The sequence below is a fragment of the Paraphaeosphaeria sporulosa genome (genome assembly GCF_001642045.1).
Source record: "Paraphaeosphaeria sporulosa strain AP3s5-JAC2a unplaced genomic scaffold CC84scaffold_10, whole genome shotgun sequence".
NCBI classification, from domain to species: domain Eukaryota; kingdom Fungi; phylum Ascomycota; class Dothideomycetes; order Pleosporales; family Didymosphaeriaceae; genus Paraphaeosphaeria; species Paraphaeosphaeria sporulosa.
Genome location: NW_017253369.1, coordinates 1,097,594 through 1,110,159, shown reverse-complemented (window position 1 = coordinate 1,110,159; position 12,566 = coordinate 1,097,594). Strand labels below are relative to the sequence as shown.

The window sequence follows — 12,566 nt, the reverse complement described above, 5'->3', positions numbered from 1 at the left end:
TAAGCCGCAGTCAGGTGCAGAAAATATACTACAGTAAGGAGCAAAAGAAGAGGAATTGTCTAGCCAGAGTACAACGGTGAAGAAGGGGAAGATTATCTGCACCTGTGCAACGAGAGAGATTGGCTCTTTAAGGGCTAGCCTAGATAGGCCATTCCATATGTGGCATAGTGCGATAATGCTAATCAAGACCATTAGCAAATTCGTGATACATTGTAGTGTCTACTACAGTCCAGCGTGGGAACACTCGGCTGGCCTCACCACCATCAAACCACTTGGCTACGCACTACCTGCGTGCAACTCCTAGTTACGTACAGCTTTATTTCGGCTAAGGCTACTATCTTCGACTCAGCCACCTCCTTTAACTATCCATCTCTCGTCGCCCAACCCTCACCTACTCTAACTACTAGTTATGCACTCAAAGCCTTGCAGAAAGGTAAGAGAGTACTGTAGTGTATTACCTATATCTTGCTTTTTGTATACACCCTCAAACATTTATCCAGACCATTGATGAATATGGCTAGGTCCTGGTTGTTCCCTTCGGTGGCAAAACCGGCCTACATCTCTAATGACGAGCTGAGTGACAGCCTAAGTATAGAGTGCAATTTCCGTACCCTCACCGCCGAGCCCATCACTGTGGCCGGGGTCCACACACGATGCGATAACGCTGAGCAGCAAATGCTGAACCGTGATTTGGTACCTTGGCCTTGATTGTCGATATTCCTTCTGCACCAAATCTAAAATCTCTCGCTATAACATGCTAAGCGTGTTGATCGTGCACGCAATGTCAAATGCGGAGACCGTGTGCAAGATTTCGGAGACATAATCCTTCCGTGTGCTGTTACGTTTGGCATGGGGAGAAGGCATCAGGCGTGAGGAAGGGGCTGTAAGTCATCGAGAAGCCTTCCTGGACCTTTGGGAGAATAATGACTGAGAGCTCCTTCCATATGTTGTCAGCACAGACGGCCATAGAGAGGGTAAGTGCACGGATTATCCTGCTTGCTAAGTATAATGCTCCCAGAAACATGAGCTGCAAAATCTTCAGTCATGGGTGCCCTCGTACGCGAATCATGTCAGGGCACGCGTTACCAGACAATGCTGACTATCGACATTTAGGACATCCCTCCGCTCCCGTTCGCCGTAGACGACTACTGGCAGCAAGTCAAACAGCAGCCTTGCGACCAGTTCGCCGTCTTGTGGGCCATCCGCTGGCTCCTCCACATCGGGACCGAGTCGAATCTCGCACGCCAATGGGCAGAAGTCCAGATCATGAGCGATCCCTGGTACTTGGAAGAGGCTATGGACCAATTGGGCTCCTTCGCCTTGGAAGCGGACGAGCGCGACCGCCTCGACGACCCCCACGTCTTCAGTAACTCCGGTCTAGTCACTGTGCTCATGACTCCAGTGGATGAGGACGTGCAGATTCTCCCCAGCGAACCACTTCTGGGCCGAGTCCGATCTCCAACCCGCCGAGATGCGCGAGAAGAACGCTGCCCTTTGGGCTATCCGGTGGCCGGTCCACGTAGACGACCAGGCCAAAGCAAAGTACGACGAGATCAGCGCCCAGATCGCCAACAGCACGTTAAAACCAGCACGAGCTCGCACAGCAGATGGAGTCCCTTGGTCGAGATGCGCTCGCAGAGCTGGAATGCCTTGATCCGCTCCCCTTCGAGAGCTCGTACCTGCTAAGCGCGCTGATGACCGAGATGGATGACGAGGTCGATGTGCTTTCCAAGCAGACGCACAAGTTGTGGATGGACCCGAGCACGGCCATATCTATGGTCGAGGGCAAGATTGTCGGCGTAAGCATAGATGCTCTGATCAGCCACATGGTAGCGATGGGCTTAGCAGAGAAGGAGGAACGGATGGATACAACCAACTAAGGCTAGAGCAGCATCCGAACAGGGCGATGGCATGGCACGGAACGACACATTATCTTAGCTAGACAAGTACTTGGCGCAGCAAGGGACTAATATAGTGGTCGTATGGAGGCCAGGATTAGCAGCAGATGATACCCGGGGGCAACTCGCCCCATCAAAAATCAATTATTGCAGGATTACCAGTAAATGCACAAAAGCTGTCAGATGCCAGACCCATTTTGATCTGTGAACGCCCGCATGAAACGCATTTCGAGCCCATCGTCACTGTCCGCGTCCATACCCATGCCTAAGACTTGAACACCTTCTCCAGCCCCTCGAGCAGCATATCCGCATGCTTCGGCTGGAAGATGAGCATAGGCCGTAACCTCACCGCCCGCTCACCCGATCCACCAATGTTGATTCCGACACCCTTGGCCTTCTTGAGCACCTCGTCCCGCCTCGGGCTGTCCCACGCAATGAACGTGCCCTGCCCCTGTCCACGTAGATTCTGAATCTCGGCAGGATACTTCTCGCTGAGACGCTGCAGACCGTTGTACAGGTAGTCACCTGTGACGGCGGTGTTCTGCACGAGATCGAGTCGCTCGATTTCCTGGATGATGGCGCGGAAGAGGATGGCGCGCGCGGGGTCGCCCATCCACGTGTTGAACTGGCGGTACGGCTTGTTGGGCTTGAGATCGTCGTTGACGAAGTAGTAACCCGCGGTCTGCGCCTTCTTCGAGAAGGTGACCATGTCTGGCGGCGTGGAGAGATTCCAGTGGTGATGCGCCCAGAATTTTCCTGTTGCGCCGACGCCCGTCTGGACTTCGTCCACGATGAATAGCACGTTGTGCTTCTTGGTGATCTCACGCAGGCCTTGGAAGAAAGCGGGGGAGGCGTGGTTGTCGCCGCCTTCGGACTGGATGGGCTCGACGACTACCGCGGCCGGCGGCGAGTGCCACTCCTTGATGAGGCGTTCGGTCTCGGCGAGGCAGCGCTGCTCTTCTGCTTGGTTCTCTGCGGCGTATTGGTCGAGCGGATATTTGAGGTCGGGGAATGGAGCCACGGGCCAGTCGAAAGCGGGGATGTCGAGTTTGTGAATGGGCTTGGAGCGGGTGGTGGACAGACTGCCGAAAAGACGACCGTGGAAGCCTTTCTTGAATGAGAGGATGGAGAGATCGGGTGCGCCGGGGGACTGGTTGGTCAAAGATGAAGTCATTTCAGCCTCGGTGAAGTCGACGTTCGCGCCGCCACGCTCTTGCTGCCGTCGGTACATGAAAGCGGCCTTGTATGCAAGTTCGTTGGCGTCGGAACCAGCCTGTGCTGTGAAGACTTGGTTCAAGCCTTTGGGAGCTACAGCAAGAATGCCGGACTCGAGGATATCGGCCCAATCGTGCTGGGGAAAGTTGCCCAATGCAGGGCGATTGATGATGGCAGAGACCATCTCAGGCGAGCTCGCTGCGAGCTGGAGGGTGGGGTTGTTGTAGCCAACGGGAATAGAAGCAATCTGCGCATACACGTCGAGGAGGACGTTGCCGTCGAGATCGGCAATGCTGCGAATCATTAGGTCCAGCGCCTAAACTCATGAGATGTTGCTTCATACTAGTTGCCGTAGCTCTGGTTGTAGTTGGCCATCATGTTCAAACTCCTGGTGTCGAACACCTTGCCGAGCCTCTCCACGGCAGCCTTGCTCTTTGGCCCAGGGATCTCAGTCCGGATGATTGGGCCTGACGGCTCATCTGGGAACAGAGCAGGGGCGCTGTGATCGGGGGCGACAGCGCTGGCAGAAGCAGAGGCATAGTGTCGCTGGAGAGCAGTTGGCGCGCTTTGAGAAGTCGGTCGAGCGATCGAGCGGGCGAGTGCAGGCCGCGCGCGGCTTGCCGTGCGTACGAGGGAGGCCATTGTTGACCGGCCGGGAGGAGTGCGGCGTTGGGGAAGCTATCCCTAGCGAATCCGGGGTAGAAGTGGTTCCGAAGCTGCAGCACGCGCAATCGTAGAGTAGTTGGAGACTGGTGGTGAGAGGGTAGGAAGAGGGCGGCAGTAAAGTAATATTGTTCTAAAGCTGAGAAGTTGAGGTGGCGTCGGGGCGGCTTTATCGTCGTTGTTCTCGATACCGTTGGAGGATGGGGGAGCTCCATCGAGGCGGGGTTAAGCCGAAGCTTTCCTCGAAGCACTCGGGCCCACGCGATTGTGGAGTACCATCAGGCGCTTCCGCCAACGGGAGAGGAGCCACACGCCCCAAACGCTCTTCTCTCTGCACACGCTAACCCCGCAAAGGCATTCCCAAACAGCTCACTCCGACTACGCCGACTTGCGAACATCGAGGCGGCTCCATGCTGTGTCAAGTGCAAATGTGCGTGCAAGCAGTGTATGAGCATTGCTAACAACATCCGATGCACCTGGTGCACGCCGAAGTGATCAGGACTGCTGGTAATGCATGTGTGTAGCCCGAGTCCGGCCTCAGTACATGCTGCGTGTTCATCCGTTCCTCCATCTGCTGCCAGCATGCTCTGCTTGCTATTACAGCTCCTGCCACGCCCACCACTACACCCTCGTACCTAATGTACGCTCAGATTATCCATGTTAGCTATGCAAGAGAAGAAAATGCTACACATCGCCCACGCTGACGTATCCGCCAAACGCGCGCCACTTTTGTTTGGTCGTCAACCGCAACCATGCAGGACGACAACGCCTGTCCAAACGCCAAAGCAATGGGGGTGTCGCAAAGTAATAAAAGTATCAACACAGAGCAAGAAAGTACATGTCGAAGCACCTCGAGCTGCTTGAAATCAAGATCTGCTCTCCGTGGGAACCGTGTGCTGGTGGTAGCCATTGTGCTCCTTGCTCGGAGGTGTCGCAAGCTGAGTAGGACTGGCGAGATGTCCCAGTGGCTTCGGTCTGGCCCCATTTACGCTATTGTCGCTGGTCGAATGGATCGATACTGGATCGTCTTCCATGGGCGTTAGAGAGGAGCCTTCCCCATTCATAGGCATATCATCTGTAGGTGGCGGAGGTGGAGGAGGAACTGGCTGCGTGTCTGTCCGAGACTTCTTCGGTGAGGCTGGTTCGCCGTCCTCTTCCCTTTTCCTCTTCAACTCGGTTCCAGATGACCCTGCCGGTGACGCCGCGCTGTAACTTCCAAACTGTGGAGTCTCGGGTGTTGCAGTCGCCGCTGGCTTTGTCACGTCGCCGTTCGGTCCGGTGCCGTTATGCGACCCCTTGTCCTTTTCACGCTCTGTCTTCTTCTTCACGGCCTTGTCCATGAAGTCCCTGACATAATTCTTGACTGTCTTTTCGTGTTTCGAACTGATGGGTGCTGTCGGATCTTTCACGCGATTGGCTTTGAAGTCTCCACGAACTAACTTCTTTGTAACCTTGCAACTACTGTCAGATTGTACAAAACAACGGAGCATGCAACTCACCTCTTTGGAAAGCCTCTTGATATCTTCCTTAGGAAGGGTCTTGCTGTAACGGGATGTGGTAGCCATGACATGTTTGGATAGCTAAAACCGTTAGAGGCATTTACCATTGGAGCGCTGAATGCTTACGGTTCCTTCGTAGATCTTTTCCTTCTTCTCTTGCGGCATGTTCAGCCATTTGTCACTCTTGGATATCTTGTCCTTCGTCTCATCCGCAGCGGGCTGTGGTGTCGAAGACGCAGACCCTCGTTTGCCGGTAGAGGCCTCCGCAGTGATGCTCGCGATTAGGTCTTGGAGTAGCTGACCTTCAGACTTGGCTTTGGATGTGGCACTTGGCGGTTGATTTGCTGGCTGCGTGGGACGTGTCCATTGGGTCACACCGGTTGCCGTGTAGAAGTAGACCGGCCCATTCTCAGATTTCGCCTGGAACCATCCTGAAGGAAGAGTATTGAACACTCGCGGTGGACGCGGCGGTGGACGAGGAGGAAGATTGGCCATAGCAGACGGGCCCTTAGGGGCATTGAAACCTCGAGGAGCCGAAGGCGCAGTGGTAGGTGGTTTTAACTCAGGTGATTTTGACCGTGATCTGGAGCGTTCCCGACCCTTCTCTCGGCGTTCGAACTGTGGTTCGACGCGAGCATTCGCTTTCATGCGCGGTATCCGATAACCTAGCTCGAGCTTGCTCCACTCACTGAGCAGCGTGGTGATGGACTCCTTGACACGGTCATCTTCGCATTCATCCCGCAGGTTCTGTACTGTGTCCTCGATTTTCGAATCCTGGATCTTGTTCCGGGTAAGTCGCGGTAGGCCATGGAGGATGTCAAGAATCTGTAAGACGACATTTGGGTCGTCCTTCCAGGTGATGATCGTTGTTTTGAGAATTTCGTAACCGTGCATGCGAATGACACGGTGGCCGACCTCTTTGTCGCCATTGCTTTGCTGAATTCGGTCAAGGAGCTTGACAGCTATCCATTTCTCCGTGCACTGGCGAAGAGCAGCCATGACTTTGGTGACACCGCGTGCATCCAGCGACTTAGGTTTGAGATCGTTGACGTACTCCTCATCATCTTCACTGGCCTTCTTCTTGCGTGGCTTCTTCGCGACGGCGGTTTCCCAGCTGTCTCCGTCGTCAATCCCAAGTGCTTCAATCGTCGCGTGTGACAGCTTCGTGGAGTTGTCAGTCTGTGTCTTGCCTCCAATGAATCCAGAACAATTTGGCTCGCCGCAATAACAGGGTTGAGGATCCGCGCCATAACGATCGACATTGTAGTTGAAGACCAGCTCTTCGCCAGCCTTGATTCTTCTTTCAGCAAAGATGCCCATGCGGAGCTTGTCGCCTACCACCCACTTGTCTACGTAGCAGTTCGGATTACACGAGTGGTTGCAAAAGCGCCCAAGGTTGCCTTTCTTCGTCGCGTCGACGAACTCGCCTTTGGTGAGCGACATAAAGTAGAAGTGCTTGATTCCCTCCTGGTCATACTGTATCATGCGGCGACGGAAGGCGCGCTCCTCGATGACTTCACCAATGTATTCGAAAATAAAGTCTCCCGGCTTCATATCAGCGTTAGCCCGAAGCCCAAATCCCTTTTTCTCTGTTTTGATGACGGTCACGTTGGCGTACTCTTTCCGTTGGAAGCGCTGGTTTTGGCAGTCGCGGCCGCATCCGCAATCACCAACACACTCCATTTTTGTGGCGCGGTTGATACAGTCCGAATCCTCGCCGCAGGCATTGTTGACTCGTTCCTTAGGATCTGCGAGCGGTGTTAGCAGGCAGAGCGCGCAATGTGTGTGGTGGTGATTGGGTTGGTGACTTACCCCACTCCTCGGAACAGTCACACTCCAGCGCATGTTCGGTGGTGCCGATGTGCTTATTGGCATAGGTGCATTCAGACAGAACATCAAAAGTTGCCTTCGCGTCCTGCGTAGAGTCAGGCAGATCGAGGTACAGCGGCGGCGGGCGCGAGGCGATTTTGTGCGACGCGGTGCGCGACAGCTTGGGTGCCTTCCCCGGCTCCATCTTCAAGGTGATCTCGCCACCAAGCACCTCTTCCTGCGTGTTCGGCTCGGGCGTCGAAGTGTCGGAGGGTAGCTGCTTGACTGGGGACTGCGATTTGGATCGAGGCTTGCTGCGAGCGGGCATCAGCAGGGGGTTGGGCGTGCGGACGTCGCCCTCCACCTTCACTCGAGCGGGAGCACCCGCGCTTTCCCCGGAAGGAGAGGCGCCTTCCTCAAGCTTCATGCCGCGCAGCTCGGGCCCCAGCTCAGCAGCCTGGTCGGACTCGCGGTCTGACATGGTGGCAGAAGGGCGCGGTAGATGTGCGTGCGCGGGTTTATCGTGTGCGGAACAGGAGCCTCAAAGAACTTGGGCACGCTAAGAAGGTCCGGGTGCTGGCTACGCGTCGACAACCATGGCCTTGCTTCCGCACAGATGGCCAAAGCACTGCAGCAAACAGACGAATGTGCCCTCCTTGATTTCTTGCGGATCAAACAAAAGTTGACGGGCGCAGGCTTGTCACAGCTTTCGTCTCGAGCCTCTGGGCAGGGAGGCAAATCTTTGCTGTGCAGACAACACAGCGGCTCCAAGCGCACTACAGATCCACGAACAGCGGGACAGACGGTATGTACGGACAGAGTAAAGCGAGGAGGGTATGCGAGGAGGGAAGGTTGCGAGAGCAATGGGAGGGATCTGCTTCCGACATAGAGTTCAGACACAGTTTCGCGACTCGGGTTCGGCGCGGTCGGAGCGCAGTTCGATTCGATTGGCCAGGCGACGTGCGAAACAGTTCGGAGAGGAGGCTGCACAGTGTGTCGAGCAAACTGTTGGCTTGCGCCGCGCAGGAACAGTCGAGGCCGCAGAGGTTGGAGTAGGCTTGTGGAGGTGCTGCGCGATGCTCCCGTCTCGGCTAACTGCCGCTGCTGCTGCACCGGCGTCGGCATGGCCTTGGCCTTGGGGAACAAGGAACATGTTTGAGCGGGAATGTGATAAATATAATTGGCCGCGTGTTTGTCAAAATGTAGGATAACCAAAAAGCATATAGGCCGTTCGCTAGCTGCCGCAACAATGTGCCAGCCGTTGATGGGTTCCTTTGACGAGTTCCCGGGAGGTCCGACGAACAGGTGGAGAGAGCTTGTCACTTGTCAGCCAACAGACGAGTGGCTACAGGACGATGGTTGCACACTCGCTACACGGGTGCCTCGGTGTTTTGTCATTGGGTCGCAAGCTGTTCATCGTGCCATCTAAATCATCTGTTCTGGAAACAGTATCCAGGTTCCTTATCTGCTCTTTGGGTTTGTGCCGTGCCATCCTGATCGGCAACGAACGCAGAGATATCGTGCGTAGTTACATGCAGGACGCCGTATGCATCATACCCTGGAACATCTGAGCAAGCATTCACCTGCGTAGAATGAGCATAGAACTGTAGCCGAGACAGTCGTAGAAGAATACGGCTGCGACACAGCTCGCGCGAGAGGACCCAAACGACATGAACACATGCGCGGTGACGCTGTCCAAGAAAGTCGACTATTCAGAAGTAAACTAGCGAAATGGGTATGTGCATCTCATCTGATAGTCTGTCTGTATGTCTCACCTTGCACTCCAGGTTCTGGCTAGCGACATCCTGTAAAACAGCTCGTATACGCAGGGCACGCTACGCGTACTACACGCCAATGCCTGGCCCTTGCCGCTTATGCCCGGTGCATCTACGTAGCCGTTGCGGTAGGAGGGCCTTCCTGCTTCTGTACGGGTGTTGCAGACGGGGCCCTGGGAATGAGGTGTATCGATGTGTACTCGGGCTTGTACCGACCGTGCTTAGGCGAACCGGCCGACGAGATACGAATCGATACTAGCCTGCATGGGCCAGTGTCTGCATCGAGCGCATTCACTTTGTCAGTCCAACAGAGCAGTTGAGAGAGCGAGGTAATTCTCGAAAAGCAGCGAGCAAGGCCAATCAGATAATTCTGCCCCCGCACCACGTCCGGCATTGCATTCCAGACTGCGCGGGCGTTGTTTTGCGCGCGTGGTGACGTTGGGTGTAGACGTGAAGCGTTCGTGGTCTTTTCGGACGGCTTGCCGCTAGTCAATCTGTAACGATAGTGCAATACAGACATGGCTCAGTTTCATGCGCCATCTGCAGCTACTTGTCTACCGCATTCGAGGCATCTCAACGCCGTCCCGCGCCCAACGACGGATGGGCCCAGGGGCGCTGTACGCAACCCACGGATGAGGTAATCGCCCAAACACACAGCACGATGCCTCGTCGTCCACGGGCGGACGTGGCCCTCGAGGGAGGGCCATTGGTGCTACGTGGCAGCGCGGGTCGCAGCCAGCGCGGCCGTCTGTATAAAGGCCGTCTGTACCTTGCAGCGAGCCTGCGAGCTCTCGTCTTGAGCTCGTAACGTGCGGACAATGTCGACAGCGACCTCGCGGATACCGCCGCGCAAGCCTCGCAATGCGTTCCGCTTCCCCGTGAGATGGGGCCTCTGCCTGCGATGCGCCTGCCGTGAGCCTCTTCTTCGACGTCGACGCTCCACCGCTCCCGCCTGTCCTCTCGTTTTCGGCGGCCTGACTGCGACGCGTTGCAGTGTGCGCAACAGAGCTGCAGGCGCGCCTCCGTCCAGCAGCTCGACGGCTCCAAAAGGCGGCCCTGTGCGCTTTGTAGCAGGCCCGCCGTGGTGTTACAGGCCATGCCGGGGTCCGCGCGCACCACCCATTGGCCGTGGGCCCGCAGGCGTTCTCCCGCGTCCTCCTCGGTGGCGCCGCAGCGACGAACCACCCTCGCAGCAACTGGAAACGCGAGCAGCGGAGCCGGGTGGAGCCCGCTTGACTGCTCCTGGGCGCAGTGGCCAGCACCTGCGGAGCGGCAGAAAGTCTCTCGAAGTTTATCGTCAAATTGCGCTCCTGCAAGTCATCATCCAGGATAATCGGAGCTGCATTAGACTAACTCTCTATAACCCGCGTCTCCATTCTGTCCCTAATTCTGCACCCGTCGCCGTCTCTTCTTCTCCCAGCGGCCAGCCTCATGGTTCCCTTCTGACTCGCTCTGCCTGCTGGCATGAGGTCTCCTTGATACTTTCTGTTTCGTCACTCTCGTTTGACTGATTCCTTCTTACCACTCTCGTTACTGCCCCTACATCTGCCGCCCCCTCGAGATCCGCTTCTCTTACCGCGCGCCTCTGCGCCTACTTTACTTACGGCCTGCTAATCGCTCGTTACCCTATTCGTCTGGTTGCATGTCGCCCAACTCGCGGCGAGTATTTTGTCGACCTCTCCCCGCCCATTGCTGGACGTAGGCACAGCATGGATCCCCACGAACAGCCGTGGTCAGAGCACGAGGTATGTGCCGCAATCCCCAGCCGCCAGTAGCGCCCCCAAGTCGCTGACCACTCCTGCCAGAGGGTAAACCTACTCGCCGAAGTCTTGCTCAAGGCAGGCACCAGTCCCTCGCGCGTGCTCTTTGGCGCCATAAGAGACTCGGGCATCCAGGTCAGGTGGAACGACCTGGTGCTGCCAAATGGTGAGCCGCTGTCCTGTGCTGTCGCCGTCCCCTCAGTTGCTTGGGACGACTTGTGGGCTTCGACTGAACACTGACATTAGACTCGTGTCGTTGCTGACCCACTCACGTAGGCCGCTCACTGGGCTCCTGTCACAGAGCCTTCGATGACCTCGCCGCGCAGGTTCAACCGAGCGAGTATAGACACCCTGTCCCACCGCCTACTGCTCCCATCATCTACCCTGGTAGTCGCGAGGTCCCACAGAAGCGCCCGCACCCCGAGTCGTACACACCGATCCAGCCGCGACCGTCGCAACCCCCGTACATGGGCATAGTTAACCAACATACGTACGGAGCGAACATACCACCCGCGGGTGAACCGGCAAACAAGAAGAAGCGCGGCCGACCACCAAAGGCAGTGACGGAGATGAGGAGACAAGAGGCACAGGCAAAGGGAGAGCCGTACCCCCCACCCCGGAAGTCGAGACCCTCCATAACGTCAAGAGACCCGTCCCAGGCTTCGCCTGGAGGCCCGTTGTCATACGCGCGAACGCCACCAAGCGCTTCGCTAACCGCGCCTACTGGAGCAGCCACACCACAGGGTACACAGCCGCCCGAGCCAAACACAGAATCTTCATCGGGGAAGAAGAAGCAGAAGCCCGCACCACTTGAACTGGGTTCACCCCCTAACTTGTTCAGACCGGCTACGGAGAATCCCAGCTCGGTATTCTCGAACTTCACGCCCAACTCTGCTCCCTTCTCCTCCTCGCCCAAGAAAAGCAGCGACGCACACATTCCCCACGTGCAGTATGGATCCCAGGGCCCTTCACCCCGCCAAAGTCTGGGCTCGGACGTAAGAATGGAGGGAGTCGAAGACACCCAACCCCGAACAACAACACCGCATTCGTTCAAAGACACCGTCGGCATCTGAGCGTTCCTTTTGTCACAAAAGCATTCACGGCGGTATCTGATTTGAGAGCGTTCCGACGACCTTTTCACGCAGTCATGATGACATTCCCATGATACCACTGGATCAATGGAGGGTATGCTGCAGCTTTTACGCATGTCGCATTTTACGAGCACGTTTTTGCGCTGCTTTCTTTTTCGCTGTCTCTTCCATTTATGTGCTTTTGTTCTGATTCTCTGCCAACGTTCTTCTTTTGCACTGCATGCATTACTTCTCACGAAGTCGAGATGTCACGGTCGCATACCTATAATGTCTTCTATTTCTATCTAACGACCTCACGGACACTGTACCAGTTGTTCTTTCCTGCATTTCATTGCGTGTACGATATCTTAAGCTCGCCTTTGATGCCATCAATTTTCCTTTCTTCAAAATACGCAACGGCCTTGTACAAAAGCACTTGTTAGCGAAGCATATAGTAGGACGCAATTACTCTGTACCTCGAGACCCCGATGATCGACCTTCGCGCATATTGCCCAGTCCAGTTCATCCCAGCTACTCATGGCATCCCAGGGTTGAGGTTGTTGCGGCGCGGTTACACGTACACTCGACACTGCACGTCAGTCCGGTCCCGTCCACGCCAACCTATCAAGCCCTCCGGTACCACCAGCGGCGACTGCATGCCTCCCAAAGAGAAAATTCCAGCTCGTTGAGCGCGCCACCCTCTCCCAAGAGCGTCGCTGGTCAGCGGCACGAGCTGGTGAAGATCCGTGCACATGACCTAATGCAGGCACCAGGGGGTCTGCGCGAGGCAAGCGCTAAGCTGCAAACCGGGCACCCCTCGCGTTCTTTCAAACGAAACAATGCACCTAAGCGCCGTTCCGTATTGCCCTACGGCCCT

The 12,566-nt window shown here is 56.0% G+C and overlaps 4 protein-coding genes across 4 annotated transcripts; 2 read left to right on the top strand and 2 right to left on the bottom strand.

Annotated features, from left to right (window-relative positions):
- The first annotated feature begins 629 nt into the window (after positions 1 to 629).
- CC84DRAFT_1167896 (uncharacterized protein) lies at positions 630 to 2,005 on the top strand. Its single transcript, XM_018179282.1, has 2 exons — positions 630 to 974; positions 1,114 to 2,005. The coding sequence occupies exons 1-2, from the start codon at positions 924 to 926 to the stop codon at positions 1,684 to 1,686; spliced, it is 624 nt and encodes a 207-aa protein (XP_018032100.1). The 5' UTR covers positions 630 to 923; the 3' UTR covers positions 1,687 to 2,005.
- Positions 1,767 to 3,904, bottom strand: CC84DRAFT_216207 (4-aminobutyrate aminotransferase). The gene is made up of 2 exons (XM_018185611.1): positions 3,457 to 3,904; positions 1,767 to 3,406 (listed from the first exon to the last, which is right to left on the bottom strand). The coding sequence occupies exons 1-2, from the start codon at positions 3,753 to 3,755 to the stop codon at positions 2,164 to 2,166; spliced, it is 1,542 nt and encodes a 513-aa protein (XP_018032099.1). The 5' UTR covers positions 3,756 to 3,904; the 3' UTR covers positions 1,767 to 2,163.
- Positions 3,905 to 4,501: 597 nt separating this feature from the next.
- On the bottom strand, positions 4,502 to 7,742 carry CC84DRAFT_216205 (uncharacterized protein). Its single transcript, XM_018185610.1, has 4 exons — positions 7,088 to 7,742; positions 5,402 to 7,023; positions 5,276 to 5,356; positions 4,502 to 5,227 (listed from the first exon to the last, which is right to left on the bottom strand). Exons 1-4 carry the CDS (start codon positions 7,563 to 7,565, stop codon positions 4,643 to 4,645), a joined length of 2,766 nt encoding a protein of 921 aa, XP_018032098.1. The 5' UTR covers positions 7,566 to 7,742; the 3' UTR covers positions 4,502 to 4,642.
- A 2,727-nt stretch (positions 7,743 to 10,469) lies between these two features.
- CC84DRAFT_216198 (uncharacterized protein) lies at positions 10,470 to 11,788 on the top strand. The gene is made up of 4 exons (XM_018185609.1): positions 10,470 to 10,604; positions 10,665 to 10,785; positions 10,896 to 11,301; positions 11,335 to 11,788. The coding sequence occupies exons 1-4, from the start codon at positions 10,569 to 10,571 to the stop codon at positions 11,690 to 11,692; spliced, it is 921 nt and encodes a 306-aa protein (XP_018032097.1). The 5' UTR covers positions 10,470 to 10,568; the 3' UTR covers positions 11,693 to 11,788.
- Positions 11,789 to 12,566: the final 778 nt, after the last annotated feature.